Consider the following 15,752-nt stretch of genomic DNA (forward strand, 5'->3'; position numbering starts at 1 on the left):
GATGCAGGTTTGATCCCTGGGTCGGGAATCTATTTTTCTCCCCTGGAAAAGGAAATAGAAACCCATTCCAGTATTCTTGCCTAGAAAACCCCATGGAAAGAGGAGCCTGATGGGCTACTGTCCATGGGGCCATAAAAGAGCCAGTGACTAAACAGCAACATCTCCCCAGCTAGAAGCCTTGTGTGCTCCGTGCTCCCACCATCCCTTTGTTCCCTATCTAGTGGCTCTTTCCCTGTTGCACGGCAGTGTGTCTGATGCAACTTGGCATCCCTCACTGGACTGAAACCCTCAAGGCAGGGAGGAGGCTTCGCTCACTATTGTACCTGCAGAGACTAGCAAGTGCCTCAGCCTGAGTGGGAGCTTCACAAACCTGTGATGGATCAATTAATGAACAGATTGGCCAGCTGCAGATGCAGGACTTCTTCCTGCCTTGGGGACCAGCTCTCTGGCCCAGAAGAGGTCAGGAGGCAGTTCTGCAGGCGTCCTGGGAAGGACCTGGATTGCTCAAAGACAAGAGGGAGGCATGAGAATGAGGAGGGAAAGACAACACTGGGGCTCCTGACCAGAAAAATGTAGAGGGCACACGCCGCACCACCCTGGCTCTGCTGTCAGCAAACTCTCAGCATCCCACTGGGGCCCAAGGAATCCTTTGTTCCAGGCTCCTCTGCATTGCACAGAAAGGGGGCTGCACACCTGTGCAGGATGGTTTCCAGAAGATGCCCAGGAGAAGCAGTGCCTCCCAGAGCCCCTGATAAACACCCTCATTTGCCATGAGGTGGGGAGGGATTCCCAGGTGTTGAATCCAGAAGAGTCCAGGTAAGCTGGGTGAGTTGGTCACCCTGCTTGGCCAGCGACTGGGTTCCTTTATGGCTTGTCCTGGGAGCTCATCAGGGAAAGGAGTGGCAGCCAAGCCAGCTCTGAACATGACCTTAGAAATGGATGTGCCTGGTCATGACCACCGGGAAGCTGACCTGGGGCTCCAGCTCCTCACAGCCCACTGAGGCATGGGCACAAGTGCACACATACACACATCACACACACAGTTCCCTTCTCCCAAGGGAGCTGCCCCGCTTTCCCCAACCCTGCCCTAGAGGCTGAGGGTCCTTTTCCGGCAGAAGAGTGTAACAGGAATTCACTCTTTGTCTGATTCTAAGAACATACAGCCACCAAATGGTGGCGTCAACTACAGCTCTATGTATAACATGGCTCCATGCTTCAAGGTTACATGCCTGAGGCCAAGAAATATGTGTGCAGAGATGTTCATCTACATGGCGGTTATGAGTTGAGTGCCCTGTGGGTATATCCCATGCCTTCCAGGCCTGTGAGGGCTGCAAATATATGGCAGGGGTGAATTTAGTGAGCTTCTGGTGAGTGGGGAGCTGTGGGTGTGTGTTAACAACAATGATAAGGTTCATAGCTCAGAGAGCAAGGGGGGCTATGGGAAACCCAGGGGAGCCTGCTGCTGGGGAGAGGAGGGATCAGCCAGCTCCCCATGGGGGTCACTGTGTTGGGGTTCACTGGGGTCCCCCATGGCCTCATGGAGTCTTCCTCACTGAGCCAAGAGCTGTGTGGCCAGATAGTGGGTGTGTGGGTGACAGTGGGGATTGATGGGGAGCTTATAAGCCAAGACCACATCAGAGGAGACCCTTGTAGACAAGGATGGTTTGATCACCGGCCAAGTGCGAGGCCTGCTGCCCAGTCTGAAGGCCAGCAGCCAAGGAATAGGCTACAACCCTCCTCAGTAGGTTACGTTCTGAGCAGCACACCCCAGGACTGCATCAGTGGAGCCTACAGGAACCTCCAGAAGCCAATAATGCAGTTCTGAGCATAGCTGTGCTCCATGGGAGTGGGAGAGGGGCTCAGGATGCAATATGGGGGCGTTGGGTCAACTGAAGATGGAGTGAAGGACGAAGTTCAAGGGACCCGGGGTTTCCTGCCTGGGCACTTAGAGGCTATTCCATTCCAATAAGAGCTTGACCTGAATTGCCTAAGGAACTGGGGACCAGCTATAGAACAGACCCATAATCCCAAACACTGGGACCAGGTAAATTGTGTTACAGTGTCGGGAGCAAAAAGGAGGCTCCCATGGCTGCCTGGTTCTCATCAGTTAAGGTAACAGGTGACCGACCTGTCTCTGTCCCTCAGTGCGAGGACCAGAAGGTGGAGTATCTATACGAGGCACTGAAGAGAGCTGGGGACAGGACCCTGCGCGCATTCCCCTCGGCTGTGCCTCTGGTTCTCCATTCTTCCATTAGCTACCTGGGCTTCTTTGTGGACGACAGCCCTGCAGACATCATCCGGGAATTTGCTGTGATGTTCGCCACAGAAGCCTCCGTCTTGGCAGGTAGGCAGCCCTGGGCAGTGGTGCGCAGAGAGCCCCGGTTTACAGAAGGGAGTCCCTTTGTGCCTGGGGCTGGGCTCGCTACACTCGGATGGTAGGAGTGGAGCCCAGGGCAGCAGGAGTGAGGCTGTTCCCCAGTGCAGTGATGGTCAGCCTGCGAGCTAGTCTGGTGGCGGGACATGGGGGTGCCTACACCATCACCAGGCCACTTCAGCCCTCACCTGGCCCTTTACGGCCAACAGCTATGACTTAGCCTTAGCCTGTGGCTTAACAATTACCTAGAACCTCCATAAAATGCCAGAATGTCCTTCAGAAACCTGAGTAAAGTAAGTTAGACAGAGACAAACACCATTTGATATCGCTGATCTGTGGAATCTAAAAAAAAAAAAAAAGGCACAAATGACCATATTTACAAAGCAGAAATAGAGTCACAGAAGTAGAAAACAAACTTATGGTTACCAAGAAGGGGGAAGGGATGAACTGGGTAATGGGGATTGACATATACACACTACTCCGTATAAAATAGATAACTAGTAGGAACCTGCTGTGTGGTATGGGACTTCCCCTGTGACTCAGTGGTTAAGAATCCATCTGCCAGTGCAGGAGATGCAGGCTCAATCCTAAGGTTGGGAAGATTCCCTGGAAGTAGAAATGGCAACCCACTCCAGTATTCTTGCCTAGGAAATCCCATGGGCCCCTGGTGTGCTAAAGTCCATGGAGTCACTATAAGAGTTGCACACGACTGAGCAACTAAACAAGTGCAGCACAGGGAACTCTACTCAGTACTCTGTAGTGACCTATATATGGGAAAGGAATCTGAAAAGAATGGATACGTGTATATGCATAACTGACTGACTTTGGACTTTCCAACCAGTCCATCCTGAAGGAAATCAGTCCTGAGTATTCATTGGAAGGACTGACGCTGAAACTCCAATAACTTTGGCCACCTGATGTGAAGAACTGACTCGTTGGAAAAGACCCTGATGCTGGGAAAGATTGAAGGCAGGAGGAGAAGGGGACGACAGAGGATGAGATGGTTGGATGACATCACTGACTCAATGGACAAGAGTTTGAGCAGACTTTGGGAGATGGTGAAAGACAGGAAAGCCTGGCTCGCTGCAGTCCTTGGAGTCGCAAAGAGTCGGACATGATGGAGCGACTGAACTGAACTGATATGCCAAAATAATTTAATTTTTAAGAAAAGTGAGCAAATAGCCTCCGAGCAAGCAGAGGGCTCTTCTCTAAGTGAGAATAGCCTTGTTGTATTGATGTGGTTTTTCAAAACACTCAGCTGCTGGGAAATGGCCCCGGGCGGTCATTGTGCGGCCACCTGACGATGGGGATTGTAGGCTGGGGTGCCTCCCCCAGCCCCACATCCCACTTGGGACACCTGTCCTCAAGGGGCCAGCACTATGTGTAAAACACAAGTCCTAGTTGATTTGTTTAAGTTTTTTAGGTATGAGCATAGTCTAGTCTCCTTGGCCTCTTGGTAGGGGGATGGAGGGGGAGGTGCATTACCTAGACTCACTTTGAGAATCAGCCAAACTCCCTTTTCTCAACCAGCAGCCCTGGTCTGGGGACTGGGGCTCCAGCTGGGGTTTAGTGGGAAGTGTTCTGGACTTGACCTCAGGTGTGAATTTTCCCTCATTCCTGGTTGGTGATGTGACCCTGAATCATGTCTTCTGACCCTTGAGTCATCTTTCTTTTCGAATGACTGGGCCCAACCTTCTAACAGTGCAACCTGTCTGGGAACGTCCTAGTGGTCCTAGAACACAGAGGTGCTCAGCACTGCTGTGTTTTCTGTGTCTGAGACTCAGAGAGACCATGGCACCCTGACGGGAGGACCCCCCTCTGCCCCCAAGACGGGTATGAACTTCGATCCTGGCCACATGACTAGTTTCATCAATCCCAGATTTCCACCTGGAGGCTGGCTTGACGAGTCTGGGGTCATATGTTCTAGATAGCTATAAACTTAGCCATGTCTTTGAGGAGTGCTCAGTTGCTCAGTCATGTCTGACTCTTTGCAACCCCATGGACTGTAGCCCACCCGGCTTCGCTATCCGTGGGATTTTCTAGACAAGAATACTGGAGCGAGTTGTCATTTGTGAGGAATGATCTCCTTTATGTAAACCTGAGTTCTGATGATGACTCTGGAGTCCCCTTGTCTCTAAAAGGATGACATGGCTCTTGTCAGCATGCAGTGTGTCAGCTGCTAGCCCTCACACAGAACCAGTGCCTGCCTTACTTTCACAGCCCCCTGCTCCCGCCCCAAAGGGACTCTCAATGGCCACTCATTTTAAAAGTGGAGTGACCAAGGGCCGTGAAGGGCTGTGACCCGCCTGAGGTCACTATCATGAGTTGAAGAGTGTCCCCTAGAATTCACATCTCCCAAAACCTCTGAAAAGGACTTTCTTTGGAAATAAGGTCTTTGTAGATGTAAGTAGTTGAGGTCACACTAGTGTAGGACAGGCCTTAAGTCCAGTGGCCAGTGTCCTCGTGAGACGAGAAAACACAGGGACACAGAGGAGATGCCAGGCGTTGAAGTGATGCGGCAATGAGCCAAGGAGCTGGAGGAAACAAGGAGGGACCCTCCCAGAGAGCCTTCAGAGGGGGTGGCCCGTGACACCTTGGCTTTGGATTTCCAGCTCCAGAACCATGAGGACAAATCTCCATTGTTTTAAGCCGCCCAGTGTGTGGTCATTTGTGACATCAGTGCAGGAAACCGACAAAGTCCCCGAGCCAGTGAGTGTTAAAGCTGGCCCTGGAGTCCAGCCCTCTCCTGCTCCACCTGGGTCTCCTGCTGACCAGCCCCTGTCCTGCGAGAGCTGGTTTTGACCCCCTGTCCATCACCCAACTCTGAGCTGGTTCTGCCCTGCCCTCCATGGCCACTGCCCCAGGCCTGACCCTGTTGGGTCAGGAGGGGTCAGTCACAGCTCCAGGGGGCCTTGCCAGCACATGTGTCCCTGCCCAGGGCACAGTCCTCAGGGGCATGGGCCATGGAGAGAAGATACACAAGTGTCCATTCAGAAGGCCAGTGACTCAGTGATCTCTCGGATGACTATCGTGGCGGGCCCTTCCCAGGCTATGCTGACTCACCCCCGGCAAGACAGCCCTCCCCACTACAGCTGGAACACCCGAGAAAAGGAATTTCCCTGCCGCCCACACACTCTCATATTTCAGGCGCCTCAATCCCCGCAACTTGGGGCATGGAGACCTCAGCGGTTTCTCTTTTACTACCAAAGGCTCAGACAGAGGATAAAGACATTAGTGGGGCCGCCACGTCTGGGCTCCAGGAAGTGCGTCATTGACATTGCTCGGTTGAGGACACGCCCTTGTGTGCCTCTCAGTGTTGCCCGTGGGTAACTAATATCTGGGCTTCCCAGGCGGCACTAGTGGTTAAGAACCCGCCTGCCAATGCAGGAGTCATAAGAGATGCAGGTTCGATCCCTGGGTTGAGAAGATCCCCTGGAGGAGGGCATGGAAACCCACTCCAGTATTCTTGCCTGGAGAATCCCATGGACAGAGGAGCCTCGCGGGCTACAGTCCATAGTGTCGCACACAGTCGGACACAACTGAAGCAATTGAACATGCAAGCAACTATTGTCTACCAGAAGTCTCTGGGGGACCTTAGAGTTAAGAGGCTGGTTTCCCAGGCCACACCAGCCATCCTCACCCTCAGGTTGTTGCTGTTGAAACTGAAGCTGAGTCAGACCAAGACACTCCCCAAGGTCACCTGCCAAACGGGGCAGGTGGGTCTAAAGTCAGGTCTATCTGCTTCCCGAGTCTGTGCAGTTCCACTGATCACTGCCTCCCCAGAACAGAGCCGCTTTGTGGCCTGGCTGAAATCAGATCCTGGCTGCTTCGGGGACACCACCGCCCACTGACCTGAGGGCCCTGGAATGAGGACCAGGAGAGCTGGGGCCCGGGGGACAGAGGTCACTCAAAAAGGCCAGGGCCTGGCCACTCTGAAGTCTTCCTGCTTCACAAAGCCAGATGGATATTAGAGGTGCTGGGATGTTTTCTTCCAGAGACTTGGCAACTGAACAAAAAACCATGACCTGGCTGGGATCCCAACCCATCCAGGCCACCAAGAAACATGTGCATCCCAGGGGACGAGGGAGATTTGAATCAATTGTTGGAGCAACTAGCTTGCAAATTGACAGACCCCCCCTCCAAGCATGTACCCCTAAACCTGTATCTCTACTCTCTCTGCTCACCTGCTTCCTGGTCAGATGTGCACGCTCCCAGCCGTCTCCGTCACAAACTGACCTCCATGCAGCAGCCCATCTGGGCCAAGAACTCGCCTCGTCAGGAAAGCACTGGTGCAGGGGGCGGGGGTGAGAATGGGCAGAGATAGGACCCTGTGTAAAAGCATTTGCATCGCCACCCTGGTCGCGTAACCGCTCTGGACAGGGAGCCCTGGGCGTGCAGTACAGCCATCTGGGTCAAGGTGCCCATGTACCTCCTTTCACAGACTGCACGGTGAAGCCTTGCACCAAGCAGCTGCATCTCACCCTGGCCCACAAGTTCTACCCTCACCACCAGAGGACGCTGGAGCAGCTGGCCAGAGCCATCAACCCCAGCCACAGCTGCCAGTGGACAGCCACGCTCTACTCCCGGGACATGCGCTTTGTACACTACCAGGTGGGTAAGCCCAGGTGGGTAAGCCCAGGCGGGTGGCTGGACTGGACCCCCCACCCTGGGATCTGGTGAGCTGCTGCCTGCCTGACACAGCCCTGACCCCAAGAGCCCTTGGCTGGAGCTATCTCAGTAGAAGGAAGAATTTGAATCCCTTCTTGAAAATCATTTTGTTGCCTGCATTTTGGAATTAACATTCTTTTATTTATAAGTTGCAGACATCCAGAAATTTGGAGGGGAGAAAAGGAACATTTCTGGTATTAAAAGTGGACTGTTGCAAAGATTTATGAATACATTATGTTGGCTATTAATTTGTTTAAATAGTGACTTGAGTGAAGCCTCAGTCCAGGACTCCCTCCCTGTGGGACTGGTATTAAAAATGGACTGTTGCAAAGATTTATGAATGCATTATGTTGCTTATTAATTTGTTTAAATAGTGATTTAGTGACGCCTCAGTCCAGGACTTCCTCCCTATGGGATTGATTGGTTTAGAAGATTTTGTTATACTCCTTTTCAGACCCATGGAACAAGTATGAATCCACTGTGTTCCTTCACATGGGAGAAACTGTAAATAACCTCACTCCAATGGGGGTGGATGTGACATCTGGTTATGCTTTGAGATTTTTCATATAATAAGTAAACAGAGGTAGATAGGTAAGTAGGTAGACAGATAAATAGATAGGTATAGATTGATAATTGATAGAGGATAGACAGGTAAGTAGATGTTTAGTAGATGATGGATAGATAGATAATAGATACAGAAATATAGATGATGGATGATTGATAGATGTTAAATAGATGATAGATGGGTGGCACTAATGGTAAAGAATTGCCTGCCAGTACAGGAGATTCAGGTTTGATCCCTGGGTCAGGAAGACTCCCCCAGAGAAGGAAATGGCTACCAACTTTAGTATTCTTGCCTGGAGAATCCCATGAAAAGAGGAGCCTGGCAGGCTACCATCCATAAGGTCACAGAGAGTGGGACATGACTGAGTGAGCACAAATAAGGATAATTTGGTAGATAAATGAGAGAGACAGAAACATGACAGGTAGATACCAATACCCATTTCTAAATCTCTCCAAAGAAATCTTTGCATCCTTTGGTCACATTCCACTGACATCAGCCAAAGGCTTGGGTGTGTCCTGGAGACACAGAACCCGCCCTTACTTGACACCTGAAGACTCCCGCCTCCTTTCCAGACCCTGCGGGTCCTATTCCAGTACAAACCCCAGAACGTGGATGAGTTGACGCTCAGCCCCGGGGACTACATCTTTGTGGACCCCACGCAGCAGGAGGAAGCCAGCGAGGGCTGGGTGATCGGGATCTCGCAGCGGACGGGCTGCCGGGGTTTCCTGCCGGAGAACTACACAGAGCGAGCCAGCGAGTGTGACACCTGGGTGAGACACAGGTGAGTGCTGCCCCCGCCCTGCAGCCCACACATCTCTCCTGGAGTCACAGAGAGTGTCTTCTGGAAAGAGTGTTCACAGTACTTGTGTGCTTCTAGATCATTCCTACCATTGGTGAAAATGGCCTGCTCCGTGCTGGCAGCATTATCCCTATAGGTATCTGGTAAATGTCTTGACTGATTCATGGCTTTCCACTGAAAACATTCAGAAGACATTAATTACTCTATAAAACTTTTCTGAGATCATAATCCCCAAAGGACTACAAAATACACATCCTTATTCTGAACCTGATAAATTGTGGAAGCATGCAAGTACTGTGGAAGAGATAATTAAATTGAAAATAAGCACCTGAAATCAATTATGATACACCCATACAATAGAATACTTGAAGTTTTTAAAAATGATCATGAGGAGGTATTTATGCACTGATGTAAAAAAACACAAGGTAAATTGCAGAACAATGTGTATAGGATAGTACTAACTGTGGGGAACAGATGAATTAAAACATCATCCGTACTCACATATATTTATATGCATGTTCATGCAAAGGCAAAATGATAGGATACTGAAAGAGGAACTCCCCAGGTCAGTAGGTGCCTAATATGCTACTGGAGGTCAGTGGAGAATAACTCCAGAAAGAATGAAGGGATGGAGCCAAAGCAAAAAGAATACCCAGCTGTGGATGTGACTGGTGATAGAAGCAAGGTCCAATGCTGTAAAGAGCAATATTGCATAGGAACCTGGACTGTTAGGTCCATGAATCAAGGCAAATTGGAAGTGGTCAAACAGGAGATGGCAAGAGTGAATGTCGACATTCTAGGAATCAGTGAACTAGAATGGACTAGAATGGGTGAATTTAACTCAGATGACCATTATATCTACTACTGTAGGCAGGAATCCCTTAGAAGAAATGGAGTAGTCATCATGGTCAACAAAACAGTCCAAAATTCAGTACTTGGATGCAATCTCAAAAACGACAGAATGATCTCTGTTCGTTTCCAAGGCAAACCATTCAATACCACAGTAATCCAAGTCTATGCCTCACCAGTAATGCTGAAGAGGCTGAAGTTGAACGGTTCTATGAAGACCTACAAGACCTTTTAGAACTAACACCCAAAAAAAGGTGTCCTTTTCATTATAGGGGACTGGAATGCAAAAGTAGGAAGTCAAGAAACACCTGGGGTAACAGGCAAATCTGGCCTTGGAATACAGAATGAAGCAGGACAAAGGCTAATAGAGTTTTGCCAAGAGAACGCACTGGTCATAGCAAACACCCTCTTCCAACAACACAAGAGAAGACTCTACACATGGACATCACCAGATGGTCAACAGTGAAATCAGATTGATTATATTCTTTGCAGCCAAAGATGGAGAAGCTCTATACAGTCAGTAAAAACAAGACTGGGAGCTGACTGTGGCTCAGATCATGAACTCCTTATTGCCAAATTCAGACTTAAATTGAAGAAAGTAGGGAAAACCACTAGACCATCCAGGTATGACCTAAATCAAATCCCTTATGATTATACAGTGGAAGTGAGAAATAGATTTAAGGGACTAGATCTGATAAATAGAGTGCCTGATGAACTATGGGTAGAGGTTCATGACATTGTACAGGAGACAGGGATCAAGACCATTTCCATGGAAAAGGAAGGCAAAAAAGCAAAATGGCTGTCTGGGGAGGCCTTACAAATAGCTGTGAAAAGAAGAGAAGCAAAAAGCAAAGGAGAAAAGAAAAGTTTGCATCTGAATGCAGAGTTCCAAAGAATAGCAAGAAGAGATAAGAAAGCCTTCCTCAGCGATCAATGCAAAGAAATAGAGGAAAACAACAGAATGGGAAAGACTAGAGATCTCTTGAAAAAAATTAGAGATACCAAGGGAACATTTCATGCAAAGATGGGCTCCGTAAAGGACAGAAATGATATGGACCTAACAGAAGCAGAAGATATTAAGAAGAGGTGGCAAGAATACACAGAAGAACTGTACAAAAAAGATCTTTACAACCAAGATAATCATGATGGTGTGGTCTCTCACCTAGAGCCATACATCCTGGAATGTGAAGTCATGTGGGCCTTAGAAAGCATCACTACAAACAAAGCTAGTGGAGGTGATGGAATTCCAGTTGAGCTATTCCAAATCCTGAAAGATGATGCTGTGAAAGTGCTGAACTCAACATGCCAGCAAATTTGGAAAACAGCAGTGACCACAGGACTGGAAAAGGGCAGTTTTCATTCCAATCCCAAAGAATTGAGCAATGCCAAAGAATGCTCAAACTACCACACAATTGCACTCATCTCACATGCTAGTAAAGTAATGCTCAAAATTCTCCAAGCCCGGCTTCAGTAATACGTGAACCGTGAACTTCCAGATGTTCAAGCTGGTTTTAGAAAAGGCAGAGGAACCAAAGATCAAATTGCCAACATCTGCTGGATCATGGGAAAAGCAAGAGAGTTCCAGAAAAACATCTATTTCTGCTTTACTGACTATACCAAAGCCTTTGACTGTGTGGATCACAATAAACTGGAAAATTCTGAAAGAGATGGGAATGCCAGACCACCTGACCTGCCTCTTGAGAAACCTATATGCAGGTCAGGAAGCAACAGTTAGAACTGGACATGGAACAACAGACTGGTTCCAAATAGGAAAAGGAGTTCGTCAAGGCTGTATATTGTCACCCTGCTTATTTAACTTATATGCAGAGTACGTCATGAGAAACACTGGGCTGGAAGAAACACAAGCTGGAATCAAGATTTCCAGGAGAAATATCAATAACCTCAGATATGCAGATGACACCACCCTTATGGCAGAAAGTGAAGAGGAACTAAAAAGCCTCTTGATGAAAGTGAAAGAGGAGAGTGAAAAAGTTGGCTTAAAGCTCACCATTCAGAAAACTAAGATCATGGCATCTGGTCCCATCACTTCATGGGAAATAGATGGGGGAACAGTGGAAGCAGTGTCAGACTTTATTTTCAGATCAGATCAGTCGCTCAGTCATGTCTGACTCTTTGCAACCCCATGAATCGCAGCACGCCAGGCCTACCTGTCCATCACTAACTCCCGGAGTTCGCTCAGACTCACGTCCATCGAGTCAGTGATGCCATCCAGCCATCTCATCCTCTGTCGTCCCCTGCTCCTCTTGCCCCCAATCCCTCCCAGCATCAGAGTCTTTTCCAGTGAGTCAACTCTTCTCATGAGGTGGCCAAAGTACTGGAGTTTCAGCTTTAGCATCATTCCTTCCAAAGAAATCCCAGGGCTGATCTCCTTCACAATGGACTGCTTGGATCTCCTTGCAGTCCAAGGGACTCTCAAGAGTCTTCTCCAACACCACAGTTCAAAAGCATCAATTCTTCGGCGCTCAGCCTTCTTCACAGTCCAACTCTCACATCCATACATGACCACAGGAAAAACCATAGCCTTGACTAGATGAACCTTTGTTGGCAAAGTAATATCACTGCAGATGGTGATTGCAGCCATGAAATTAAAAGACGCTTACTCCTTGGAAGGAAAGCTATGACCAACCTAGATAGCATATTGAAAAGCAGAGACATTACTTTGCCAACAAAGGTCCGTCTAGTCAAGGCTATGGTTTTTCCAGTGGTCGTGTATGGATGTGAGAGTTGGACTGCGAAGAAAGCTGAGCGCTGAAGAATTGATGCTTTTGAACTGTGGTGTTGGAGAAGACTCTTGAGAGTCCCTTGGACTGCAAGAGTCCCTTGGACTGCCAGTCCATTCTAAAGGAGATCAGTCCTGGATGTTCATTGGAAGGACTGATGCTGAAGCTGAAACTCCAATACTTTGGCCACCTCATGCAAAGAGTTTACTCATTGGAAAAGACCCTGATGCTGGGAGGGATTGGGGGCAGGAGGAGAAGGGGATGACAGAGGATGAGATGACTGGATGGCATCACCAACTAAATGGACATAGTCTGAGTGAACTCCGTGAGTTTGTGATGGACAGGGAGGCCTGGCATGCTGTGATTCATGGGGTCACAAAGAGTTGGACATGACTAAGCGGCTGAACTTAACTGAACTGAACTGCCAAGTTCCAGCCCCGCCTGACCCAGGGTATTCGAAGGGGAGACGGCGTCGGCGACTATTTACATATTCATCAAAGATATAAAGAGTAATAGAATGAGGATAGCTCAGTAGGAAAATTCAGTGGAGAAAAGAGGCTGAGTAGCTTGGTTTACGCGGAAAATCAATATAACCTGTGACACCAGGTTAGCTCTGACCACGGAGGCTGCAGGCGCCCTCTCGAATAGCGGAAGGTGCCCCACCTTAGACACCTTCTCGAGTGGGTCTTAGAAGCCCAGGCAAATAAATGGTCGCAGAGGACCTCCGCGCTCCAGATGCAGACTCAGCTGGAAATTGAGGAAAAGAATGACATGGGGAGACCAGGCTTTGGTGAGCAAGGCCCGTAGCTTTATTTTCAACAGGGGCTTTTATACCCTAAGTTACACATAGAGGATAATAGGGGATGCAAAGTCAGCAGTCTTTGATCCTTATCAAAAACCAGGGTTTCTATCCTGCAAATTTATCGTATACAAATGGTTTAGGTGATTTACATCATCTTCTGGCCAGAAGGCCTATTAACATTTTATGACTCTTGACAAAGGTTTGTCAACCATAAGACTTATTTTCTCTAAGAGTAATTATTTTAAGGTTTGGCGCCATCTTCCGAAGGTGTTAGATAAAATTGCATTCCTATAGGGCAGAGGTGCAGTGGGTTTACAACAAAGGAAAGAATTTATTACCTTAAGGGTCTAAAGTTGCTAACACCAAGGCCACCACTTATTTTTTCTACATACCAACTATATTAATTAATACACATTCAAGGATACAATTCAGGGGATGTGGAAACTTGGCAGCAAGCATTGGCTCATTAACGAAATCTTTTACTAGTTTTATTCTGACAGTTTCTAACTCTCTGAGAGGCTCTAAGCTATTTGAATATCTTAAGCTTTCCTCTTGAGGCTGGGAGACTGTAAACAATCGTATGCATAGCTGTAGGAGTCCAGGTAAACTTGTCAGGCGAGTTAGAGAGCTATCTGAGGGGTTTAGATTTAAACACTCCTAATTGCCCAGGAACTTTATTAATTGGAGCTGTAAGTTAACTCTTTGACAGAGAGAGCGAGATGGTGGTGGGGGACAGCCCCCGGTAAAGTCAGAGGTGAGAGCACAAAGCAATAAAGTAGGCAGACTCTGGTTTTTTGGGGGGTAGATGCTCAAGAATATCCGGGGGACTCCTGAGGCTCAATCCCGCCTTTGCGTATGCCAAGCCTCCTTCCTCATGACCTTTGTCACGAGTGGAATGCCTCTCGCTGGCTCCTGGCATCGAACTGATGCCTAAAAGTTCCCTGAAAGGGAAAAACCTCTAGAAACTTCCAACAGAGCTACCCTTCAGGGTTGAAGGTGGAGTTGGGAGAATGGTCTTTTAGATCTCTACAACTGCATAATTTAAAAAAATTTTTGAAACTTAGAAATGCATTGCTTCTTCAAAATGTAAGATAATCAATTTTAACTTTAAAGAAAAAAAACACAAGGAAGTTGGGTCAAAGGGAGAGAAGTCAGACAAGCCTGGGACCAAGCTTTGTATCCACCGTGCAAGCTGTGGGACTCAGGCTCCAAGCCCTCCCACACCCAACATGGAACAGGACACAACTTCCACAAAACCATCACAGTCATCCCGGGGGCAAGGACACCAGTCATTCCAGAGAAGCACAGTTTTTTGGATGTGGCTATGCCCATGGGTCCAGTAGCCAGGACAAAATCACAGCATGTTGGTACCACGAGGGACTGCAGAGATAATTGGCTACATCATCCTCTCTGAGAGGTGAGAATACTTGGGCCCAGGGAGCTGGAGGGGCCAATTCATCATGCAATTAAGGAAGCACTTGGTTCCTTGTAGAACCAGTTCAGTCAGTCCATTTAAGGCGGAAGATGCTGTTTCCACCCTAACTGACCATCTGAGGTCCAGGAGGCATGGGCTTCCGTCTGGCTCATGTCCTTTAGTGAGTCCTCCAGTCCTTGCTCAAGACAAAAGAGCTTCACTGGCACCAGGCAACTGGCAAGCTGGATGTTGCTACAACTATGCTGCAAAGACTCTATAGAAAATGAGTTTATGGTTACTACATTTTTCATCTTACAGTTTATCTGTCAGTAACCTGCCACCAAAATAACCATTCCAGCTTTAGGCTGGACATTTCTGGGACTATTCCTTCTAGAAGCAAGTTTTCTGTAGAAATAAATAAGTATTAACAAGAATCACAGCCAAGGAAGAGAAAACTGAGTGTTGAGCTGGGCTGTGGGTGTCTGATGACCGTGTTTTGGAAGCTCCCCATTCATGCTGGGGAAGACGCATGGCAAACAGTGGCCTGTGATTATGGCTCAGAAAGGCAGAGACCCAGCTCTGCTGTCAGACTCAGCTGACCTGGCTGTGTCTTTTAAAACAGCCAGAAGTGTACTTTATTAACCATTCAGAGATTTTTAATCAGAAACCGGCCCCAGAATGTCAGGACACATCGCTAACTGCTTAAGCAGAAATTAAGAAATTGCAGTTCAGTGACACTGTCTCACGGCTACCTTGGCTATGGGCAGACATACTGTTGTTCAGACAGTGGATAAATATCTTGGAAAGTGTCAGTGCAGAATTCACACTTGGCACATGCAATCCAAGCAGGAAAAGTTTTCCTGCACCAGTGACCCATCTCCAGTATGACAATTCAGTCTTTGTGCCAACAGTTCGGGGTCTCTGGATTCGCTTGGCAACAAAATGACCATTACTTCGCCCATTATTTTGAAGAAAAAGATCAGAGGCCACCAGCGTGATGACGATGGAGTTCATACATGAATCACAGCAGTTTTCAACCCTCCCTGGAGAAGAAGGATGTAGTATAACTGTCAAACAAGGAGCTGGGAATATTAGAGCTCAGAGAACACATCCTCTCTGAGCCAGGATAAGAGTCCCAACCTGGAAGCAGTACATGCCCATGAGTTTCCAAAACCACAGAGCAAGTTCGTGGCTAGTAGCTCAGAAGTTATAAAGGTGATGTCATGGGCTGCACTGGGTCCCCAAAATTCATATGTTGACAGCCTAATCCCAGCACCTCACAATGTGACTATATTTGGAGATGTCCTTAAAGTGGTGAAAAAGTGAAGTCGCTCAGTCGTGTCTGACTCTTTGTGACCCCGTGGACTGTAGGCTACCAAGCTCCTCCGTCCATGGGATTTTCCAGGCAAGACTACTGGAATGGGTTGCCATTTCCTTCTCCAGGGGATCTTCCTGACCCAGAGATTGAACCTGGGTCTCCCACATTGTAGGCAGACGCTTTGCCGTCTGAGCCACCAGGGAAATTCTTTAAAGAGGTGAT

The 15,752-nt window shown here is 48.3% G+C and overlaps 1 protein-coding gene across 1 annotated transcript in view; it reads left to right on the top strand.

The window, feature by feature from the left end:
* The window catches only part of UBASH3A (ubiquitin associated and SH3 domain containing A), a 41,882-nt gene that overhangs the window by 7,193 nt on the left and 18,937 nt on the right, over window positions 1–15,752 (top strand). The window contains exons 4-6 of the mRNA NM_001015599.1: window positions 2,146–2,344; window positions 6,816–6,985; window positions 8,180–8,388. Of these exons, the coding sequence (NP_001015599.1) occupies window positions 2,146–2,344; window positions 6,816–6,985; window positions 8,180–8,388 (578 nt within the window). The remainder of the gene's footprint in view (window positions 1–2,145; window positions 2,345–6,815; window positions 6,986–8,179; window positions 8,389–15,752) is intronic.

This window comes from Bos taurus, chromosome 1 (assembly GCF_002263795.3).
Source record: "Bos taurus isolate L1 Dominette 01449 registration number 42190680 breed Hereford chromosome 1, ARS-UCD2.0, whole genome shotgun sequence".
Classification (NCBI taxonomy): Eukaryota; Metazoa; Chordata; class Mammalia; order Artiodactyla; family Bovidae; genus Bos; species Bos taurus.